The sequence below is a fragment of the Euwallacea similis genome, chromosome 3 (genome assembly GCF_039881205.1).
Source record: "Euwallacea similis isolate ESF13 chromosome 3, ESF131.1, whole genome shotgun sequence".
Classification (NCBI taxonomy): Eukaryota; Metazoa; Arthropoda; class Insecta; order Coleoptera; family Curculionidae; genus Euwallacea; species Euwallacea similis.
This window is the reverse complement of record NC_089611.1, coordinates 8,605,808-8,630,679: the sequence shown is the minus strand read 5'-3', so window position 1 is coordinate 8,630,679 and position 24,872 is coordinate 8,605,808. Positions and strand designations below refer to the sequence as shown.

General features: G+C 34.0%; 1 protein-coding gene and 1 non-coding gene across 2 annotated transcripts; one reads left to right on the top strand and one right to left on the bottom strand.

The window, feature by feature from the left end:
- The first annotated feature begins 4,152 nt into the window (after window positions 1–4,152).
- LOC136420227 (U6 spliceosomal RNA) lies at window positions 4,153–4,256 on the top strand. The gene has a single exon (XR_010753165.1). It is a non-coding gene; the product is annotated as a U6 spliceosomal RNA (small nuclear RNA).
- Window positions 4,257–22,478: 18,222 nt separating this feature from the next.
- On the bottom strand, window positions 22,479–24,295 carry LOC136419959 (odorant receptor 10-like). Its single transcript, XM_066406569.1, has 7 exons — window positions 24,290–24,295; window positions 23,847–24,206; window positions 23,311–23,522; window positions 23,157–23,256; window positions 22,999–23,103; window positions 22,789–22,944; window positions 22,479–22,538 (listed from the first exon to the last, which is right to left on the bottom strand). The coding sequence occupies exons 1-7, from the start codon at window positions 24,293–24,295 to the stop codon at window positions 22,479–22,481; spliced, it is 999 nt and encodes a 332-aa protein (XP_066262666.1).
- Between the last annotated feature and the right edge of the window lie 577 nt (window positions 24,296–24,872).

Here is a 24,872-nt window from a genome sequence, read left to right as displayed (position 1 = left end):
TTTCTATTCCATTTTCTAATTTATATTTAGGTATAACAGGCAAGCAGGTTTCATTATTACTACATATTACTTAGTGCTTTTTAACAGCTTCTTCAGTTCTAGCACTATAATTTAAATATCTTCTACAGAAATATTTTTTATGTCCATCAATTTCTAATCGATTATTTAATAATCGACTTAAACTTTTAATCCAATAATAATGATTTTCAAAATAAAGTAGATCAATATTTTTATCATATTCTTGTTTTTTATTATGGTATAATGGATGGAACGTAGTATCTTCAAAACTGAATACTGTGATATTAATTTTATTCTGTGTTTCAAATTTAAGAATGTCTCGAATTTTAATTGGAAATTCAATTCCATTAAAATTTAATAAATCTTTGTATTCTGGTTTGAGATATTGTGCCCATCTTTGTGGATCTTGTTTTTGGTGTTTTTAACGCATATGAAACTGAATATCGAAAACGCTCATTATTTTTATTTTTTATATTGATCCATGCTTTCTTATCCTATATCCATTTTGGTAGTGCGATATATGAACTTCCACTTAACGGTTTATATTTGTTAATATTAATTCTTAAATTATCTATTCTGCTTAGAGCCCAGTCTGATCCATTGGCTTCTAATTCATCACATATGGATATAAATAAATCTCTTTGAGTATCCCAGTAATTAATTAAATCATTTTCTCCTCTTATTATTACATTAGGTAGTTGGAACTTGTGCGTCATTTCTTGTTCTAAATTTTTAAAATCAGATTCCAACTCTAAATTTATTTCAATATTATTATGCATATCTAAAGCGTTTTTAATAAGATTATTTGCTTTATCTTTAATTGAGTCCATATAGTATTAGGTGTACAACTTTGCTTCCGCCGTTTTTTTTCCGAATTTCGCGATTTTATTGTAAAAAACTAATTATACCTTTAGGATCCAAAGTATTGTCCATCGCTGGCCACTACTTTCTCCCATCTTTCGGGCAGCATACGAATCCCGTGTTGAAAAAATTGGACATCTTTTGAAGCGATCCACGATTCTATCCAATTTCTTACTTCTTCATAAGACCGGAAGTGTTGGTCAGCTAGCCCATGTGCCATGGATCGAAACAAGTGATAATCAGAAGGAGCTAGGTCAGGAGAATATGGCGGGTGGGGTAGGACTTCCCATTTCAATGTTTCCAAGTATTTCTTGACCACTTGCGCAACATGGGGTCGAGCATTATCGTGCTGCAAAATCACTTTATCATGTCTCTCGTTGTATTGCAGCCGTTTCTTTTTCAATGCTCGGCTCAAACGCATTAATTGGGTTCGATAAAGAGCACCTGTGATTGTTTCAGTTGGTTGTAACAGCTCATAATATATTACGCCGAGTTGATCCCACCAAATACAGAGCATGATTTTGGAACCATGAATAGACGGTTTGGCCGTCGACGTGGAAGCATGGCCGGGATATCCCCAAGTCTTTTTGCGTTTGGGATTATCGTAATGAACCCATTTCTCGTCCCCAGTCACAATACGATGCAGAAATCCCTTCCGTCTTTGCCTTGCAAGCAACTGTTCACAAGCGAACAGACGCCTGTCAATATCTCTTGGTTTCAACTCGTACGGCACCCAATATCCTTGCTTCTGAATCATTCCCATGTCTTTGAGGCGTTTTGAGATTGTTTGTTGAGTCACTCCCAATGATTGTGCCAATTCTTGTTGACTTTGACACGAGTCTTCGTCAAGTAATGCTTCCAAGTTCGCATCTTGGAAAACCTTCTTTCTTCCACCGCTATGTTGGTCTTCGACGTGAAAATCACCGTTCTTGAAGCGCTGAAACCACTCACGACATGTCCTTTCACTAATAGTGGCTTCCCCATAAGTATCTGAGAGCATTCGATGAGCCTCAGCAGCAGATTTCTTCATATTGAAGCAGAAAAGTAAAACCTCCCGCAAATGACGAGAATTTGGCTCGTACACTGACATTTTCAATTGCGAATAACTTTATGATGAAGACACAAATAGACTAATATTTTTATGAGGTTATGTTAACAGGTGCCCAAGGCTCCTGCATGCCCACATGGGGTTATTTATTTCGATCATTACTTACCGCTACATACATCTATTCAAAAACGGCGGAAGCAAAGTTGTACACCTAATAAGATATGTTAGTGTTACCTTCTTTATTATTATGTTGATAGGTTAATAATCTACCTTTAAAAACAACTTCAACTAAAATAAAATGGGACCTTTTGCAACTTATCTCTGCATAAAGGCGGTAGGGTGCAATTAGGTACCCGGCCTCTCGTGGTCGGAACTAAAAAGATCATCTAGATCGTTCACCGACGATTCTAATAAAGCGCATTAGTAATGTCGATGAGTGCTCTCCAGCCAGGGTGCGACGTGTTTTTTTACGACCCCCGGGCGAATCCTTGGTACATACCGCCACCTGCGATCTCTCTCTTCTCTCTACTCTTTTGGCTGCTGGTAACTCCAGCGGCAATTCTCTCTTGGCCTTTGGCGACTCCAGATCGCGCACTTTTCTCTCTGTACCAGATCTTGTGCAACTCGCGAATCAACTCAGAAACCGCGACTCGTGTTACTTCCTCTCTGTATCAGATCTTGTGCAATTCGATGCTTAATTCTGTAATTGCGACCTTTGTTCTTTTTTCGTTATTATGTCTATACAAGAACTATCGTTGTGTGTAAATTAGCGGCTGGAGCGGCAGTGTTTCTCTGACCCTTAGAACCTTGAAACCCCTTTAATTGATGACGATAGATCGTCTAGTCCTTTGATTCTACAAATAACCACGCCAGCGCAAGTAAATTACATCGTGGGTACCTATTGAGACAGTCCCTACTGTTAGGCAGGATCTCAGGAAGCCCCTGGCCTCAATAATCACATTTTATTTGTTTTATTACTTTTTCTTTGGGGGTACTACTCTATCTGTGTCAAATGGAAATAAATAATTCAATTTCTTGTTTTATTCTTCTTTATGTTTTTCATGTTGTCTGATGATCTGTTCTATCAGCTCAGCTTTTTTATATCTTGTAATGTATTGTATTTTTAGTTCTTTAGCAATATTATATAACTCTGGTAGTTTAAGTTTATTTAATTTGTGCAATAACATTTGATCTTTTCTAATATATTCACCACCTTCTTTGCATTTTTTCTTCATTCTTCTTCCTTTCCTTGGTTCTGCTATTATATCCTGATCAAATGGAAAAAATTTATTTATTTTCTTATTTCCTCTTTCTTTTTTCTTCTTTTCAAACTGTTTTATAATTTTTCCTATTAATTCATCTTTAGTATAACTCTTCACATATTTTATACCTAGTTTTTTTAGCAAAAGTATATAAATCTTTAATGCATATTCATTTAAACGTTCTTCCATTTTAAGACAACCAATTTATTATAAAAAAAATTATTTCAATAAACACCTTTTCCCTTTTTATGTAAATTTGATTGCGAGTGTCTTTGATAATGCATTTTAATATAATATCTACCACATTCGCATAGCAAACGCTTACAATTTGTATAGATTTTACATTATTTACATCTTCTATCAGGATTTTTCTACTTATAAAATTCATCTGGATATTTAAATAGTAAACAAACAGAACACCGAATATCGTCTATTTATTTAGGAAAAGACATTTTCAATAAACCTAATTTAGCTGAAGTTATAATTTTATTCTCATATTCTTCAAATTGAACACTCATATTGCTAATCGTAATTCTTTCAAATTCATTGGATGCAGAATATTCTGATCTGTGTAGATCTTTCGGTAAAAATTGGGTATCACGGAAACCACTTAGAGCATTGCTTTTTTTCCTGTAATCAACTCGATTAGTAGTTTACGAATATGTGTTTTTTTGGTGTGGAAATGCTCTGTTCAAAAGTTCGCTTTTTTACATAAAATTTCATTAAGTGTCTTACGAGACAGTGGAGTGAAAAGGGATGCTGGGTGGGGTAAGTTAAGGCAAGATAAGGTAAGGTATGTCAAAGTAAATTAAGGTACCTGAACTAACCATTACCACTCTTATGCCCTATATCCATAAGATAGACTAGTGCGAATCGTAAAAACTATAACTCAGGAACGCGTTGACCGATTGTTCTCATATTTGGTCTATAACTACAACTACTCAACCTCTTATATTACCTTACCTTACCATGACTTACCTTATCTTACCTTGGAACGATAAAGAAACGATTAGCATGGCCCCTGCGCAATTATGACACCTTACCTTACCTCAACTTACTTTAATTTACTTTGACTTACCTTATTTTACCTTAACTTACCCCACCCAGCAACCCTTTTTACTCCACGATCCCGTAAGACATTTAAGTAATGAAATTAATGTAAAAAATCAAACTTTTGAATAGGGCATTTCCGCGACATAAAAATCACATATTCGTGTACTACTAATCGAGTAGAATATAAAAAAAAAAATCAACGCTGTTAGTGGTTTCCGTGATATCTAAGTTGATCCGACCTTTCACTCTTTTTTAAAATTCAGCACATGCACTTAGGTCCTTCAGACACTCATTGATTTGGGTTGAAACAAATTGATTCATTTAAAATTGAGTTAAATACTTTGACATTTTATTGTATGAAAATATCACAATTATTTATGTAGGCTATAAAATAAACTTAGATAATTGGTAGCAATGTCGGCTATATTTAAATATTAATTATAAATGATAAAAAATTTCATTTAAATCTTTTTTTAATATTATACCAAATTTATAAACGTATGCGACGTTAAGCGAAATTCAGCCGGAATGTCATAAATTTGTTTATCGAAACAAAAGTATGTATGTTATTTCCAAGGCACTCTTTACAGAAACAGGATTTTTGATATTTCCACCACAAGTCCGAATTTTAACATGTAATATATCATCGTAACAAGAAAAAAAACTGCATTGAATAATGTGAAAATCCAAGATGGCGCCCATAAGAAAACACAAAGTTGATGATGGTTCTGAAAAATCGAAACGTCGAATTCCAAATTTGGAACCGCCATGTTATAGAAGAGAAGAAGTGGCCACGACAATGTGCCAGCCATTTTCAATTATCTCTTCAAATAAGTCCAGAAAAAATAAAGACCTTTTTTCGAAATTTCGTATTTTCCCTTGTATTTCCGGAAGTAATAGGAATTTTGTAATTCTTCAAACGGCATCTTACAAAGCTCAAAAATGCCCAACTTTGTCCTAATTTAACCGACCTCATATCTCTTCAAATAACCAAGATCCCTGTGGTTAAGCTCGTAAAACGGACATCCTGTATATTTCTTCAGCAATATGTACGTTATTCAATGCTTTAAAAAATTTGATTATCATTTCATTATATGAATCTGGGAGACCTTTTAGGTTTTTAACACCATTATTGATAGTTTGAATATTATAACCCGATTCTTCGATTAATTCTTGTAATTAATGTACATTGGTTATTAAATTATCTAATCCTATTAATTCACTCTCACTGGGGGTAAATCATTTAATTTGTTTTTCCATTTAATTAGATTTATTTTTTAAACATTTCCACGCGATGCCATTCAACACAATACTTTACTATTCGTCACGAAACTATTCTCAATACCATGCTATATTACCATAATTCGCTGCCTTAATACAATTCAATACAACAATACCTTACATTACAATTCAATACCCCACAGTACAATACTTTACAATAACTTAAAAAATAATTTAAATAAATTAAAAAAATATCAAAGCTGATTACACCTGATGAATTTATTAAACTTTTAACATCTTAATAATTTTTTATCTAATTCTATTAATTCCCTTTATGAAAAATATAAAGTTAATCCTAAAACTGTAGTAAAATATTTCAAAGCTAAGATATCCTATAATCAAAAAGGAGTTGTTATTTTACCACCCCGAGATAATTATGGACGATTTACTTTAAAGGCCGTGTAAGGTTAAGAGGTCAATTCGGCCATCACGGACGATCGATCTGAAATTTTTACCAATTGTCCTTATCACTAAAAGGACTTACCACATAAAATTACAACTTCCTAAGTCTCACCATTCAAGGGTAGAACGTGGGTAGATACTTTGAGAGATCCTCTACACAGTGTGCAAAAATGGTTAGTGTACCGAAGTGCGAACTCCTCTAAAATCACCTAAGTTTTTTTTTTGAGATTTTGGCCCTTTGGCCTCAACCGATAAATCTCCAAGTATATGAAAATAAGGTGGTTATTGAAGGACGCACCATTTTGCCCCACGCTGTACGATGAATAGTTCCCGAGATATGGCGTTTTAAAGTTTTCACCCTCAACCCCGTCCTACCCTTGAATGGTGAAACTTAGGAGGTTGAAATTTTATGTGGTAAGTCCTTTGAGTGATAGGGACAATTGGTAAAAATTTCAGATCGATCGCCCATGGGGGCCGAATTGACCCTTTAACCTTACACGGCCTTTAATATTTATTAATATTAATAAGTAAAATAGAGAAATATAGAAAAACATGTTTAGTGCCAAACCATTAATAATTTCTGTTGATGAATGAAATGAATTCCATAAAATATTTTTCAATTTTGTACTCTTATTGCAACCGATAAAATAAGGCGGTAGCCGATCTTTAATGGTTATATAGATGGAATGTATTAAAATGCTAATTTCGCAAGACTCTAATTGATGTTTAAGAAGCACTAGTACTAACCATAAATGTACACAAGTAACAAAAAGCATTATCTTTGTTAGTGGCGCGCCTTAGTAAAAATGACATGCTCATGTACAGATGTCAAAATCAAGATGGTTTTACCCCGTATTAAAGCATAGGAAATATACGCACATGCGGGCGAAGCCTGGAGAGGAAGGGAAAAGAATGGAACATGGAAGCCATAGGCATCAACCTTACTATTTTATGGATTTGTTTATAAAAGACATTTGCTGGAAATGCATGAAGTATCTCGACTACATCATTATTACAACCTAGCCTGCTATGGTTATGTAAAGCACCCCGGCTTACGCATACGTATTATTATATCATATATGTATTAACCTCTTACATTATTTCTTGTACTATTTTCTCATGGAAACCTAAGGACAATATTAGAACTTAATTAGAATGCATGTCTACGTAGAAACACAATTCCTTTGTCTAATATAAGCAACCCATCAAATTGTAATTAGCTGAGACTCAAAGTCTCAGTACTGTTTAAGGTTCAAACTACCCTTATTAATGTACTTTAGCAAAGTCCACGTAGATATCATGTATATAAATAGGGCAGTCAAGCAGTCAAGCTGATAGTCCAGCAGAAACCTTCACGACTCATCTTCACAAAACACTTACATAAAAGGGTCTTTACGCCTCGCTCCCGCTCTTGTATTATCGAGAAGTTAATAAAGTGTTATATTTTTGACTCGCGTATAGTTATTCCAACCCGGCACATTACACCCTTTTTAATGTTTCTTTATTTGTAATCTGATGATGTCGAATTTGAATGTCTAATTAAGGCCACACGTTCTCAATGGGGTTGAGATCCGGGAATTGTAGTGGGATTTTTATTACATTTGGACAATTATACAACAACCATTATTTCTCTATTCGAGCACTGTGCTTAGGGTCATTGTCTTGATAAAATTTAAACCGATCCAGTAATCCTATTTTCTCAGCATTTTTTTAAGATTTTGCTTTAACAAGTTGAGACAATTATCTTACCTTTTATTCCCTCAATAAAAATCAATTCGCCCACACCTCGCAAGAATATACACCTCCAAACCATTAAAAAACCTCCTCCGTGTTTAATTGTGGGACATAAATTGTTATTATTTAGCTCAGTATTTGCTTTTCTCCAGATCATTTGTCTACCGTCCGATCCAAAAATGTTAAATTTAGATTCATCACAAAAAATAACGTCATTCCAGAAATCCTCATCTTCAGAAATCTGTTCAGTGGCAAATTATTGGTTGCTTGATAATTAATGTCATATTTTTTATGTTTTTTCAAAGTGAATATATTTATATTAATAATAAATATTAATCAACGATGTAGTGGCCATCTTGTTGGATGACTTTTTATCATCTTTCGGCAAGTTGGAAAATTCCGCGTTCGAAAAAGTCTTGATTTTTAGAGATAAAAAATTGATTTAACTCATTTTTAACGGCTTGATCAGAATCGAAATTTTTACCATTCAAATGATTTTGAAGAGAACGAAACAAATAATAATCTGATGGCACCAAATCAGGGTTATGTGGTAGATGAGGTATTAGTTCCCAATTTAGTTCCAATAATTTTTGACGCGTTATTAAAGACATATGGGGTCTAGCGTTATCATAATGGAATAGTACCCCTTTGCGATTGGCGAGTTCAGGACGTTTTCTTTTGATTTCTTCGTTCAATTTCGATAGCTGACGACAGTAAACATTCGAATCAATAGTTTGGTTTCTCGGAAGCAGTTCAAAATAAAGAACACCCTTGTAGTCCCACCACACAGATAGGATAATTTTTTTTTAATGAATATTGGCATTGAACATCAATTGTGCAGGTTCATCTTGTTTAGTCCATGATCGTTTTCGGACTACGTTATCGTAGACAATCCATTTTTCATCACCCGTTATGATTCTTTTTAGAAATGGGTCGTTTTGGTTACGATTCAGCAAAGAATCACATATGTTAGTGCGTTTGGTGAGGTGATTGTCCATCTTCAAGTTAAATTTTAAACAACTTCTTGTTTACCAATCACGTTCAATTTTCGATTGAAAAAAGACTAAAACATAACCTTTAAAATGGCATATAATAATATAAGCGACGAGATCATTACTACTCGATATGTATAAATTAAGCCATCTATGAGAATAAAACGACATTAATTTTCGAACAACCATAATAAAATCGAAACTTTTTGATTTTTCTTACTTAACCAGGGCTACATGACCATGGAAACCATGATCTCAAATACATTTTCGAATAACCTCCGTTGACACTTTCTGTCCATGAAATTTTTCCATTTTCATTTGCAACTTAGGGGCACTCACTTTAGGATTTTCTCTCACTTTTCGTATAATAAGTCGGTAATCTTGTGCGGTGAGAATTCATAGACGGTCATGGATTCATGGATTGCTTCAATAGCGTAATTCTATCTTCATTTTTATACTTTGATATTATGCCTCCTACCGAGCTTTTATTTAGATTTACCATAGCAACTATTTTTCAGTATGAATAACTTTTTTCACAATTGAAAATCACTAACTGTCTAATCTCGAAACTAATGTTCTTATTTGCGATACTGTCCATTTTTCAGATGATAATAAATTGCAATTCGATAACGTACTGTATGGATATGTATGAAAATGATTCTTGACATAAAAATGACTTATAAAATAGTAAAAAACTGTTATCTTGCAAGTAGCTAAACAGCATCTAAATATTATTGTGAGATTAAAAATGTGTGAACATTTTCTAATTCCATAATTTTCTTTTGATTTCGATGGTTTTATTTGAAAATGAAGGTCACTTTATGGTAGAAAAGATATCTTAAAAATTTGTTATTGAATATTTTTTGTCTAATTCTTTCAAATATCCGTTTAAAACGGTAAGTATAATTAATTAGATTTGCTGTCCGAATATTTTTGTGATCACTGTATCATCGCCTTCGCGGCAATGGATTTTTTAAAAAATATCAGAGCAAAAAGCGGCAATGTAGATAAATTTTTAAAAAAAGACGAAAACACAATAACTTTGAGTATTAAAATCAAAATGACTTACGTGTTTTATCTGCACTGGTAAATTTATTTATTTTTTGATATCGTTTTAAATGATGAACAAATCGTTCCGTTCCGTTTATCAATTGACCTCGAGTCTTGTACAACTAGGGTCGCCCTCCGGCTAAGTTTTGAGCCTACCAAAAGTTCATAAATATCAGCGAACTCAGATCATCATATTCATCAATAACGTACCTAAGTTATGCTATAGTGGGGAAACGTACAATAATTCATAAATAAGTAAAAATTCGAAACTAATTTAATCCATCACTATAACGTACATACAGTAGCAGTCAAAAGTAGAGAAACATTTATACTTGTCGAATTTATCTTGAAACAAATAAAATAAACTAAATCAAAGATATATTTTGGAACACTTAAGGTCTACAGTAAAGCAATTTTACAGAAAAAAATGAACAATACTCTTATCATATTTTTTTATATGGCAAAATTCTTTCATGGACAAGCAAGAGTAGAGAGACATTTGCTTATTGCTCTCACATCGTATTTAAAAATCATTGTATGTTTAACTATAATTGTTATACAGTGGGCCGCATTAATATTCGGACATTGTAGTAGTTAAGCATTTGTTGCTTTTAAAGTAAGCTGTTTGTAAAATTAATAAATCCCTTGTTGTATAATAAGTTAAATCACACATTCTAGATACTCAAAACATAATTTTTATTCCCCTAGATTATCCACATTTTTTATTAATCAATATTAAATGAAATACTGCTTAAATTTAACCGAGCAAAAATATTCGGACACATCACATGTCATGCAGTTTGAACGTCCTATTCTGCTGAATTTTTTGCTGGATTACAATGTTTGTAAACATATCTTTAAGCGCTACCTCGCAGAATTACTTTAGCTGTAAAAATGCCATGTAAAGGTAAAAATACGCCGTTTGATATACCCCAACTTGTGATTCATAATCACGAAAAAGGAAAATCTTGTAGAGAAATTGGTAAATTATTAAAATTAAGCAAGAGCATTGTAGCCGATATCATAAAAAGGTATAAGCATGAGGATAGAATACAATCTATCCCTCAAAAAGGTCGTCCAAAGTTATTGGACGATCGTGATAAACGCAATATTATGAAGAAAGTGAAGAATAATCCTGCTATAAGTGTTCCAATATTAGCAGCAGAATTGCTTCAAGAAACTGGAAAGAAAGTTCATGCATCTACAGTACGTCGAATAATTAATGAAAATGGGTACCATGGTAGAATTCCACGGAAAAAGCCATATATCTATGATGTTAACCGAAAGAAAAGATTATTGTTTGCCAATCAATACATTTCTAAAGAATATACTTTCTAAAGGATACAATATGTTTGGTTCAGATGGACATAAACTTATATGGCGTAAAGCCAATGAAGAGCTTCTTGTCAAAAATCTCAGACCAACCCTGAAACACGGCGGAGAAAGTGTTATAGATTGGGGCTGTATTTCGGCTGCTGGAGTGGGCGAATTAGTTTTCATCGATAGAATTATAGACAAAAAGTATTATTTAACTCTTTTGAAAGAAAATTTAATTAAAAGTGCTACTAATATGAATATTCGGCAAAGTTTCAAGCTTTATCAGGATAATGATCCGAAACATAATTCGCGTATTGTACAGGAATATTTATTGTATAATTGCCCAAAAATATTATATCCTCCTCCATAGTCACCAGATCTAAATCCCATAGAGAATCTATGGGATTACTTGGATCATAAAACCAGAACCTCACCCGTAAAATCCAAAAATGAGTTAAAACTACGATTGACTGAAGAATAGTCACGTATTCCACTATCATACTTAAATAATTTTTTTTCTAATACGTCTAAACGATTGAGATATGTAATTAAACAAAAAGGATATCCTACCAAGTATTAAAATTGTTAATTAAAAAGTAATAATTCGTGAAGTGTCGGAATATTTTTACTCGGTTAAATTTAAGCAGTATTTTACTTAATATTGAATAATTAAAAATGTGTATAAATTAGGGGAGTAAAAATTATGTTTTGAGTATCTAGAATGTGTGATTTAACTTATTATAAAACAAGGAATTTATTAATTTCACAAACAGCTTAGGTTAAAAGCAACAAATGCTTAATTACCATACTGTCCGAATATTAATGCGGCCCACTGTATACAGGGTATTTCAAATTCGACCCTCACCATTGGGATCTCGGAAACTAAAGGAGATACGAAAAAGTTTAAATGGGGCAAAGTTGCGCAATCTAGTGCTTGATCGAATACCGTTTTGAAAATTTTAATTTTCCGAGTACTTCCGGAGATATCCGAGAAAAACTAAAAATTGGAGAATCCATTTTTATTTTTTTTAGCATTATTTGACAAGAAAGGTTAAATTCGTAAGCACATTTTCATTGCCACTTTTTCTCAGCTACACAATGATATATTCAAATTTGCGATCCGACGTTTCGTCTTTCGGCTACCATCATCTACTTTATTTTTTCTTATGGGCGCCATATTGCATTTTTCGACAAAAAAATAGTGCGTTTCATTCTGATTTCGTTGATATAGAACTTCTCATAATTTACTTTTTTAAAAGCCGAAATATTTAAATAAAAAGAAATATTACATAGTTGGCCTTGACTCCATCGAAAGACTTTCTTTTGTTCGCGTTATATGACAGAACTTCTCAAACGAATTTAGAGCGTGTGCAGATTTCCAATGAAAATGAGTTTCCGAAGTGAAGAAAAACGAGATATGTTAAGACTTTATTACAAATTTGATAGGAACAGTACGAAAACAGCCTTTTGGTGGTGGCGGATTGATGGTTTGGGGGTCCTTTTCTGGACTTGGTATGGGACCACTTGTAAGAATAAATGGAATAATGGATCGATACAAGTATTTAGAAATAATAAGAGATGTTATGTTACCATATGCGGAAGATAACATGTCTCTTAAATGGATTTTTCAACATGACAATGATCCAAAGCATACCGCCAAAATTATTAAATAGTTTTTTGCCACCAATAATGCCAGTGTAATGAAATGGCCTCCGCAAAGTCCGGACCTCAACCCCATTGAAAACCTCTGGGACATGATAGATAAAAAATAAGACAGGATTATCCAGATAAATTTACAAACAAAGAAGAACTATTTAGTGCACTAGAAGATGCCTGAAACTCGATTGAGCAGGAAATAATTAATAAATTATTAGACTTTATGAAAAGAAGATGTAGTGCAGTTTTACTAAATAAGGGTTATGCAACAAAATATTGATTGAATACATTTAATTATTGAGTTAAAAACTTTGTTCATCTACTTTTGACCGCATCAAGTAGATTTTTTTTAGTTATATATGAATGGCTTGATGAATTATAATAAAAATTAATTAAAACTATGCCACTACAGTTTACATTTATAATAATAACAGTTTAATTTAAATGTAAGTAATATTTAGAAAGTATAATGCCTAAAAGAAATATTTCTCTACTTTTGACTGCTACTATATATCAGTAAAAATTTTGAAACAATGAAAAATCTGGCAACTGGATCTAGACTGACTTCGTCCTTTTCAAGCGCTAGTGCTCAATGCACTTCGTTGTTCTTTGTCGGAGGCATATTAAAACTTATATCGTCCTTCTCCCACTTATATAATTCCTATGTTCCGACTTGATCTGATGTTACCTATATATGAATACTTCGCGTTGCTGCCCTATATACTTATAGTATAACTTTGTATCATATCTAAAATAGTATAGCTGGTGTTCATCCCATGAACATATAAAAATACTGTAACACTGCATGAAACAAATGATTTTTTTATTGATAATGTTTAACAATTCACTACAAACCAGAAATACATACGTATGCAATTAAGTAACAGCTTCATTTCCTATACTTTATTAGGTAATAGCTATAAAGAGAATAGACAAATCCAGCAAATGCAGATACAACGGTACCCCTATATAAAATACTATCGAAGTACCCGCCTTTTAGATGGACTGGCACACCATTATCTTGCTGGAACAATTGCTGCCTCTTCTGTAGAGCTTGTCTAACTGTAGCCCTGCTGGCTTCAGTGCTGTAGGTACGAGTTAATTGGCACAACTACAATTATTATTTACTTATTTGCCATATTAAAATTCACTGAGTAAATCTCACCTTCACTAACGAGCTTTTTGATGCCATAGTTGATCGGTACGCTATGAAACAAATCGGCTATTGAATTTATTTTTAATTAGACTTTTCTGGCCAAGCTATATTTAATTTAATCTAAATGCCAAAAGCTAATTTTGTATTAAATTACATACGTATTGCAGTCTTTAATTAAGACAGTATCTCTGTCGGAGTGGCATTGGTTATATTGGTTTGTACGTACATGGTTAGTCCCAAAATTTCACGTACACCTTAAAAAATTAGGTTTTTTGAATAATATTAAAAAAAGACAGAGTTTAATTGCCGACTTCTAATATAAAACTGTTTTAAAATGTTAGATAAAACGTATGCTAAATTCAAATTTGCTTTAGTGTCATATTTGTTCATTTTCAACTTTTAAAACAGGCACCTCTCAAAAGTCTAAGTACAGTTTCAACTTGCTCCTAATAAATTGTTTAAACTCGCAAAAGAACGAAATTTGTTTAACCCATTAGTGCCCATAACTTTTATTTTGTTAAATTCTTACAAAAACTACGTTCATGGAGAACCATAGACACTAATTAGATGTATTAATGCATATTTCAGTTTTATTTTAATTGGAAGTACAAAAAAAATGGTGGCACATTAATGTAAACAAAAATTGATTTTATTTTTATAGGACTGCCGAACAAGGTGTGTAGTGTAAGAAAAATGGAAATTGTTATGTTATAAAACAGTGCAAGTAAACAAAATAAATTACTTATTACAATGCAAACACGTTATGATAATAGCTGTGCATCGCACTGCATATTTACCAATTTATGAAAAATTACTAATTATAACTTTTAATAAAAATTTATGTAATGCAAGCACATCACAAAGAATGCCTTCGCATATATTTAGAAGCGCTAAGTTCATATATTTTTTGGAAAAAAAAATTCTTTGACACATTTATGTGCCTATGGGCTTTAATGGGTTAAAACCTGTCAATCGTAGAGGTTGCTTCCTTTGTTATTGTATAATACAACATAGCATTATATTCGACAGTATTAGTAATAAGTATTTAAAACGCCCAGCACAGTTCAAACAATCTTTAAAAATTTTATTAAAAACGGTTATCTTGCTGATAAACCCCCCGTGTAGGTTGTCCCAAAAAATTAAGTGATCGAGATTGTAAAGAATTAAAAAAAATCGCCTTTGTTTTAATGGAAGAGTGCCCCGAAAGAAACCACTGATTTCTTAAGTCAACAGAGAAAAACGATTTGCGTTCGCTAAGGAAGACCAGAACAAAACTCTCGATTTTTGGGCAAAAGTTTTATGGACTGACCAGAATAGGTTTAACATTTTTGGATGTGATGAGAGGGGAAAAATATGACGAAAAAAAAAGAAGAACTGAAAACCAAAAACTTAATGGCAACCGTAACGCATGGTGAAGGGTCGATTGTGGCTAGTGGAGTAGGCAACTTGGTGTTCATTGATGGAATAATGCATAAAGAACTCTATCTGGTTATATTACAGGAAAATTTTAAACCATCTGCAACTATATTCTGCTCGGAGGATGATTGGATCCTTCAACATACAGCTCGGTTTATTAAGACGTGGATCTCACAACGTGCCTATACAGTTTCATTCGCCACCACAATCGCCCGATCTCAAAGCTATCAAGCATGTTCGGGACGAATTAGAAAGAAGAATTCGAAAATATCAAATTACTAACAAAAATTCCTCGAAAGATGCTTTACAGAGAGCATGAAATGATATCACCCCTTAAATTAGCATGAATTTAGTCAGTTCTATGTATGCCTAGAAACTATTGTAGCTTTACAAGATGGACAAACTATACAGGGTATTTCAAATTCAACCCTCACCATTGGGATCTCGGAAACTAGAGGAGATATGAAGAAGTTTAAATGGGGGCAAAGTTGCGCAATCTAGTGCTTGATTGAATACAGTTTTCAAAATTTTAATTTTCTGAGCACTTCCGTAGATATCTGAGAAAAATTAACAATTGGAGAATCCATTTTTATTTTTTTAGCGTTATTTGACAAGAAAGGTTAAATCCACAAGCACATTTTCACTGCCACTTTTTCTCAGCTACACGATGACATTCAGATTTACCATCCGGCGGTTCGTCTTTCGGCTACCATTATCAACTTTATTTTTTCTTATGGGCGCTATATTGGATTTTTCGGCAAAAAAATAGTGCGTTTCATTCTAAATTCATTGATATAGAACTTCTTACAATTTACTTTTTTAAAAGCCGAAATATTTAAATAAAAAGAAATATTACTCAGTTGGCCTTGACTCTATTAAAAGACTTTCTTTTGTTCGCGCTATATGACAGAACTCCTCAAACGAGCTTAGAGCGTGTGCAAATTTCCAATGAAAACGAGCTTCAGAAATGAAGAGAAACGAGATGTGTTAAGACTTTAATACAAATTTGATATGAACAGTACGAAAACAGCTCAAATGTATTTTGAGCTACAGTTAGGCGCAGAACTGAGTCAATACTTATAAAATTCGTATTAATGGTGGCATAAACAAAATATCTAACAAGTATTCAAAGGAAGGCTTTTATTTTCAAAAAGTACATTAACATTAACATTAAAACCATACAAAACATTTGCCGAAAATAAATGGGGTACATCAAATAATCCTAAATAACATTGGTTCAGTTTTGCACCGTCAAATTCCAGCCATGAACAAAAACGATACGATCGAGAAACTAGTCGACAAACAAGTAGAAACTCGCCATAAAATGCAGTGTGCAGCTAATATAGACGAGTACGAACCATTTAATCGCATATCCTCCGTTAATAAACATCATAATTCAAAATCTTTAAACAATGAAGCCGATTTCAAAGTTTCAAAGAAAACTAATTAAAAAATCACTGATTGATGGAAGATCCACACGGGAAATCGCATTTCAATTAAATATAAGTCAATCCACAGTACAAAGGGTAAAAAATAAGTGCAAAATTTCCTTAAAAATAAATAAAGGTGGCCAACCAAAAAAGATGTCTGTGCAAGATACTAGAAGAGTAATTAGATATTTGGGCAGTGGTGAAGCCTCTTCGGCCTCCAAAGCAGCCGTGTTGCTGCGAGGGGATACTGGGAAATCGGTGAGCAAATGGACAGTCCAACGAGCTTTACATCAATCCAAACTTGTTGCTGTGGAGAAGAAGAAGAAACCCCTACTTTCTAAGAAGAATATTAGGGCACGACTAGATTTTGTAAAAAGATATGAGGCATGGACCGAGAAGGATTGGATGAAGGTTATTTGGTCTGATGAAACTAAAGTTAACAGATATGCAACAGATGGTCGACATTGGAGCTGGAAACGAGAGGGAGAATCCATGAAACTAAAAGATTTCATTCTGACGGTGAAACATGGGGGAGGAAATATTAAAGCTTGGGGCTGTATGTCGGGATATGGGGTTAGCCCATTGAAGAAAATAGATGGGATAATGAACCAGCACATCTATAAAGCCATTTTAAATGATCACCTAATAGATACTGTTAATAATATGCCTTATCCCACTAGCAAAGTAATTTTCCAACAAGACAACGACCCCAAGCATACCGCAAAATCTGTGAAGGAATGGTTGGGTACCCAAAAATTTCAGGTTTTGCAGTGGCCGGCACAAAGTCCCGACCTAAATCCCATTGAGAATCTATGGGCTTACGTGAAATATCATCTGGTCGACGACTACGATTCGCCACCATCTTCACTTAAAGTTTTATGGGAGAGAATAGAAGAAGTATGGGACCAAATTCCACCTGATTTCTGTGAAACACTAACAAAAAGCATGCCAAGACGTCTACTACCTGTTAAAAAAGCTAAAGGTCTCTGGACCAAATATTAGTGTCAATGTCGACCAAAGTGTTCAATGTTAATATTAGTGGAGCAAAACTGAACCAATGTTATTTAGGATTATTTGATGTACCCCATTTATTTTCGGCAAATGTTTTGTATGGTTTTAATGTTAATGTTAATGTACTTTTTGAAAATAAAAGCCTTCCTTTGAATACTTGTTAGATATTTTGTTTATGCCACCATTAATACGAATTTTATAAGTATTGACTCAGTTCTGCACCTAACTGTATATATATATTTGAGCCTTTATTTATTAAGCTCATATCTAATCGCTATTTGGCGTGATTTATTCTTTGCTATTCCTCGCTGATTCTGCTTAAAGTCAATTCTCTTAGGTGACAAATAATAATCAGAATCAGCATCGCCGATTGCTCTTTTTTAATCATAAGATATATTAGCATTAGTCAGTTAATTTTTACCGCTTCTTATAGCCAGAAGTTCAATTAATAAACTCTTTTCGGATCGACTGGTGTTTAAATTAATAATTATTATTAATTGTTGTCCATCAACATTCTTTTAAAGCGGGCAAAATTTCTGTAGTAAACAATAACTTTCCTAAGCGTTTCCAACTCTTATAAGTAATTGTTGTGACACTAGCCGGTATTTTATACGTGGTGGGCACCACGGGGTTGTTTTAGTCGGGAATAAGACAGCTCACTGATTCGGTAACTCACTAACAACTTGTTTATTTCTTGTGTAAAGCACCCCGGCTTACGCATACGTATTATTATATCATATATGTATTAACCTCTTACATTATTTCTTGTACTATTTTCTCATGGAAACCTAAGGACAATATTAGAACTTAATTAGAATGCATGTCTACGTAGAAACACAATTCCTTTGTCTAATATAAGCAACCAATCAAATTGTAATTAGCTGAGACTCAAAGTCTCAGTACTGTTGTAATGTACCCTTAGGCTACGCCTGTGAATTTTCATTACTTTGGTGGTATGTCCAGGATGGCCATATGTTGGGAACCCATTATTTTCCAATAAGGGTTACCCTTCATAAAAACTTTCACTTCTTTTCCTCGTCAAGACAAAAGTCTAAAATATCCACATTTTGCTAAAATCTCACTATAGCTACAACACCCCCGTAAATCATCTTTTCTTACCATTATCTTGACGTTACGGGTTAAGGATTTAGAAAGTTACCATCTGTGGATTGTCTTGTTAATTGCCTAAAACCGGAGTACGCCTATGGGTACTGACCCCCAGATTTGGTACTTAAGATACCCCGAAGCTTGTAAAAGGACCATAACTATTTTGACCATTACGATTATAATAATATAACTCGACGCTCCCGGAATTTTGTCACTTCCCTCATTAACTCATAGCTCTCTCTATTGAAATGTCAGTTTAATCCCAAGATCTTTAGTTTTGTAAACGATTAAGGGTTGTGTGTGTCATAACGAGTGGAATAAAAATCTACCAAAGTGTTCCCGAGTTTTGTTTCGCGAGTTCCATTACACTGTTTAAGGTTCAAACTACCCTTATTGATGTACTTTAGCAAAGTCCACGTAGATATCATGTATATAAATAGGGCAGTCAAGCAGTCAAGCTGATAGTCCAGCAGAAACCTTCACGACTCATCTTCACAAAACACTTACATAAAAGGGTCTTTACGCCTCGCTCCCGCTCTTGTATTATCGAGAAGTTAATAAAGTGTTATATTTTTGACTCGCGTATAGTTATTCCAACCCGGCACATTACAGTTAACCAGCCGTGAAAAATTACAAACAAGAACTTGTTAGCGAATATGCATGGACATATTAGGAAGGTGTTAACACGGTTTATGCACAATTTCATTAGTATTTAAGCAGAAAAGAAGGAGGACATTTGACAATCCGCCAACACGTGTTTTTACTTATTCATTTCATCAGGCTTCTGTGTGTGTATAAAGTAGATACACACAAATCATGATGTATTCTGTAAATATAATATGTATTAGTATTGCTGTTCATACAAGCCAATTTTGTGTCATCATTATGTTATTTAAAATTATTTTCTGATTTAAAATCACTAAGAGAATTCCCTTCTTTTCAGGAGACATCGGCACAAGTGAAATGAATCTACACTACTCAAAACAATTAGAGGATATTATGTTATTTATGAAAAAAAATTATTTATTCAATTTTTTTTCGTCCAGTTCTTATCGTAATAAAAGTACAACAGGATTCGACACGAAAATAATGCATTCGCTAGGTTTTTGTCGTTTTTGCAGGTTTTGACTTGGTTTTTCACCAACGGTATAAAAGCGCATTTTTATACCGCTTACGGTTTAGTCCAGTTTTGGATTTACGATTAAGTTGTTTAAGTCTTTCATTTTTATTTATTCGTACAATGAACGTACAACATGAATTAACCGAAAGTGAGGCATGGAGAGCAATAGGGCAACTTGAGGCAGGGCGAACTCAAGTACATGTTGCCGAATTGTTTAATGTGACTCAAAGTGTGATTTCGCGACTGTGGAATCGGTTTCGGGAAACGGGAAATGTGAGAAGAAGACCTGGACAAGGTCGACCATCTTCCACAACACAAAGGGAAGACCGTTTTCTCCATCTGCTGACTCGGCGACATCGACATCTCAATGCAACACTTCTAAGAAGTGAGTTTGCTAATGCTACTGGAAGGCTTGTGTCCACTCAAACCATCAGGAATAGGCTGCATAATATCGGACTTTATGCCCGAAAACCTATGGTTTGTATTCCATTAACGATGCAGCACAAACGAGCAAGGAAAGAATGGGTCGAGCTTCACAGAAATTGGAGCCATAATGACTGGAGCCGGGTACTGTTCAGCGATGAGTCTAGGTTCACTCTGGAACCTGATAATCGACGTGTGCTCATTTGGCGTGAACGCGGAACACGAAACAATCCCCATTTTGTAAGAGAAAGATCTACTTTTGAAGGCGGCGGCGTAATGGTATGGGCAGGAATTAGTCTTGGTGGACATACAGATCTGTATTTCATCGACAATGGTCCTTTAAATGCCCATAGGTATCTTCACGAAATTCTACAACCTATTGTAATGCCTTATGCTGCAGCAATGGGCAATCAGTTTATTTTTATGGACGATAATGCTCGTCCACATCGTGCTAACATCGTGAGCAACTGGTTGGAAGAAATTAGGGTAGAGAGAATGGTATGGCCTGCCAATTCTCCGGATGGAAATCCAATTGAACATGCTTGGGATACTTTGGGAAGACGTGTTGCCAGCAGAAATTTGCCACTTCGAACCATTCCAGATCTTCGAAATGCCCTAATTGAAGAGTGGAATGAAATTCCACAAACAATCTTCAATAACTTGATTGAGTCAATACCATCAAGATGCCAAGCTTTCTTAGCAGCAAGAGGAGATCATACTCATTACTGAAAGTTAGTTTTTTTATCAAATTAATAAACAGAAAGTTTTATTTACCTTTATAAACCGTGACCTTTTAATGCACAACTGTACACATTTTTATTAAATATTGTCTCAAGCGGTCAAAATAAGCCTGTACAGTGTAAAACACTTTTACTATGCTGAAGAAAACTTAACATGCAAATAAAAACTTGTTTTGGAGTATTTCCTGTGACAAAAAAATTTTTTAAAGCTTTATTTTGCAATATCCCCTAATTGTTTTGAGCAGTGTAGTTGTTCGAACTTCTTGCATGTTGTAAATTATTGCCCATCTCCCGTTGTAAATCACTGCCAAGGGAAAGAATACCCTTTGTTGGAAAGGAGACACATGGGCCCACTTGTACCGTTCACAAGTGGACAACGGCTAGGAACCATGTGTGCTGCACATGGGGTACAGCTGACCAAGGACTAGAGAGACAGGTAATGGTGATATACAAGAAACTAGAACACCTTTGGCAAGTGATCGAAACGGACACACTTGATATCCTTCGGAAATTTTTGTTATCACTGCCTTAGTTGTTATCTTCGTTACTTGTTAAAATAAATACTTTAAAATTCATCACAACTGAGAAATTAATTCCTCACGTGTACGTCATTCACGAACCCCTATTTACCACTGAGCATTTCGAGATGATATGAGGATAGTCATTACTATATCCAACACTAGTTTTCTCAAATGTACCAGCAACTGCCGCAATTTCTTGATAAGAACGTGGCATCTGAACTATCCTGTCCATTAGCGTTTGTCGCTTTGCTTCACTTGTTCAACGAGTAAAATTTGAGTTTAGAGAGTTACAATGATTACGATTTCTGCATTTCAAATTCGAATTTTTAGCTATATAATTTTTTTGTCGAACTCAATCTTGAATTATACATCATTTGTAATGTTGTATCCCTTTAAATATTTTTGATAAGGAGTGCACAGAAAGTACTAAGCCATGAAATTTTCGGAGTGTTTATCTTCCTGACACTCGCACAAAGAAAGTGAGTAGATAACATATTAGGATTCTACGATCTACTTTGTAAATAAAATTTAAATTGGGTTTTTATACAGTAATGTGTTTATATGAAGTTTTTGCAAAATACAAAAAAAGTTTTTAAAAAATGGCATTTTTTTCTTATCACCTTCCCAAAATATTAATATACATATAATTTCAGACCTCGAAATCTAAGGCACTTGAATATTCCTGAACACATTCGTGGAACGCCTAAACGTCCAGATTACGACTGAAGAGTTTTCGCATAACAATTGGTTATTATTTGTATGTAACAGTTTTGAAACACCCTGGGCAATAAATTATTTTGCTTACGTGTCTACAATCTATTTTATGTTTTTTTCGCCTTATTAAAATTACATAGGGAGGTATAAAGTATGTTGTTGATGCTTAGAGTAAAGTCAACTTCTGCTGATCTTCGTGTTCATTTATTAACCTTTGATAGTATATCTATTAACACTATTACAATTGAGTGACATCTAACACATGGTATGCATACATTTATTTTTTATTTGAAAATTCATGTAAGTAACGTATTTATCATGTATTGGAAACTATCTGTGATATACCTACCCCTACTGCCTTATCTATTAAGTCATAATGAGTATCACGTATGAATATGTACCATTAAGTATCTAAAAATTAGTAAGTTCCATGAGGACCGTAATTACATCAATGAGATCAGTAGATGCAAACTTACAGAAATAAAGGACTGTATCGACATCGCACCAAATGGACCAATCGTGAAGGCAAGAGGTTTCTGAACTCTCGTGATAAAAATTAAAATCATGAATTTGATTTTAGGAGTCTCGTCTGGCCAATTGCTTTCCCAGATTGAATGGGTTAATTTCTGACTCTAAAATCGAATAAGAGCGGAGTCTTTTAGGAATTCCTAATAAAAGGTACTTACCAGAATCAAGAGTTCATCGGCATAGTAATAATACAAACAAAGCCTTAGCAACATGCTTATCGAGAACATAGTTACAGATGCGATTAACAGTAATGTGATTTCGTTCTAATTAGAAGATAAAGTAAGAGAATATTGCGACTAGAAGGAAAGTTACCAACCCCCGAAACTTGCGTTACAGCCGTGGCAATTTGAATTGAGCTCTGAATAAAATCTAACATCATAGGATAGCCCATGTTCTTGTTGTAGATGTTAACATATCTGAAAATGTGGAAATCACCTAAAAGTGGGTTATAGCACCTGTTTGTGACTCACTGAATAATATTCTCATGTCTGACAATGAGGTGTTTAAAAAATAAGAAAGCAGCCTCAATGGCATTCAAAATTTGATACTTCCGTCTAAAATCCTGAAAATTCCTGAGCAAATGGTCTAATTTTTTTAGCTGCCTGCAAGGATAGAGAATTAAACTGATCATGAGGATATCGATGACTACTACAGAATTAGACCCCGCTATACCATTTATAAACTGAAAAGTATACGCCGTCTAAAACTGATAATATGTTATTTGTCTATAGGGCATGTAACTCAATGGACCTTATAGTGCTCTTGTACATTAAAAGGAAACCAAGAGGATATAGGCAATTCTCTTACAATTTTGGTCATATTGCCATATGTTTCTTCAAAGGGTTCAACCATAATATGTTTTGTGAAGTATATCAAAGTCACGATAATTACGAAGTAAATGTAGATCTTACAGTTCCAATTGACGTTTTCTGTCCTCTCTATCGAGTCTTTGAATCTTAAATTTTGGAATATTATATGATGAAAACTAAACTATTGCTAACTCTACCAATTCATCATCAATAAGGTCTCCCTTCATTTGATCTTCAATAATTGTCTTGATCATTTTCTTGAAGCTGGGACTTATTCGTGTTATCAATCGCCTACAGAAAATAACGGTGTATATCAAGGTAATACATAGATTCAAAGACATTAGATCTTTTTTAATGGGATTTTCGTTCAGAATCAAGTATAATTCTATGTATGCCGTGACTATGAATACGGCCCAATAAACAAGTGTTATGTTGGAATAGACGTCATAAGCGCTTCGCATCTTCTTGTTTTCTGGAAACATGAACTCCGACGGTAAAATTCCCACCATAGAACACCATTTCAGGGCTATTCTCAAGTTTTCGCATTGGGGGTATATCTGGAAAACGTCTTTAGGATAGGAAACTATATAATATCCAAAGAGATGTTTTATAATTAATGGGATTTTGAAGGTTGACTTACGATCATGTTTTTCGGTAGCTTTAGCTGCAGCTATCACTCGACAGATGCAAATATATAGCTGCCAACAAAGTGCGGCACTGAGGTAAGTTAACTTCGGCGCAAATTACAAAGGTAATATAATATTGTATTGTATACAGCATGTACTTTATTCGCGTGTTAAAGGAATTCAGTGTTAGTTTTAAATGCTCGGAATGGTAGGTAAGACAGGTTCAAATGTCAGAAATTTTTTGGAAACGGCTTCTTTTATGTTAATATAATTTAAGGATCGGTTCCAACAATTTCTACCATATGCTATGTAGTAATTACATAATAAAGGCACTTGAAGCAATAGCTACTAATGTACGCTGATGGAATCTAATAGGAATGTTGGCAAATGCTGCAATGAAACGACAATTTCATTTGCAACAAAAACAAAAACTTTCCCGAGTAATTTATGCATTTTACCTTTACTTCAACTTAAGCGCTTGCACAATATGGTTTTCTTCCCGGAGAAAAGACCCTCACTCAAAAGACGCCTCCAACTGGCGCCTACCTACGAAACGGTGCATGGAGTCTTAAAGCTATAAAATTCCGGAGAACGCCT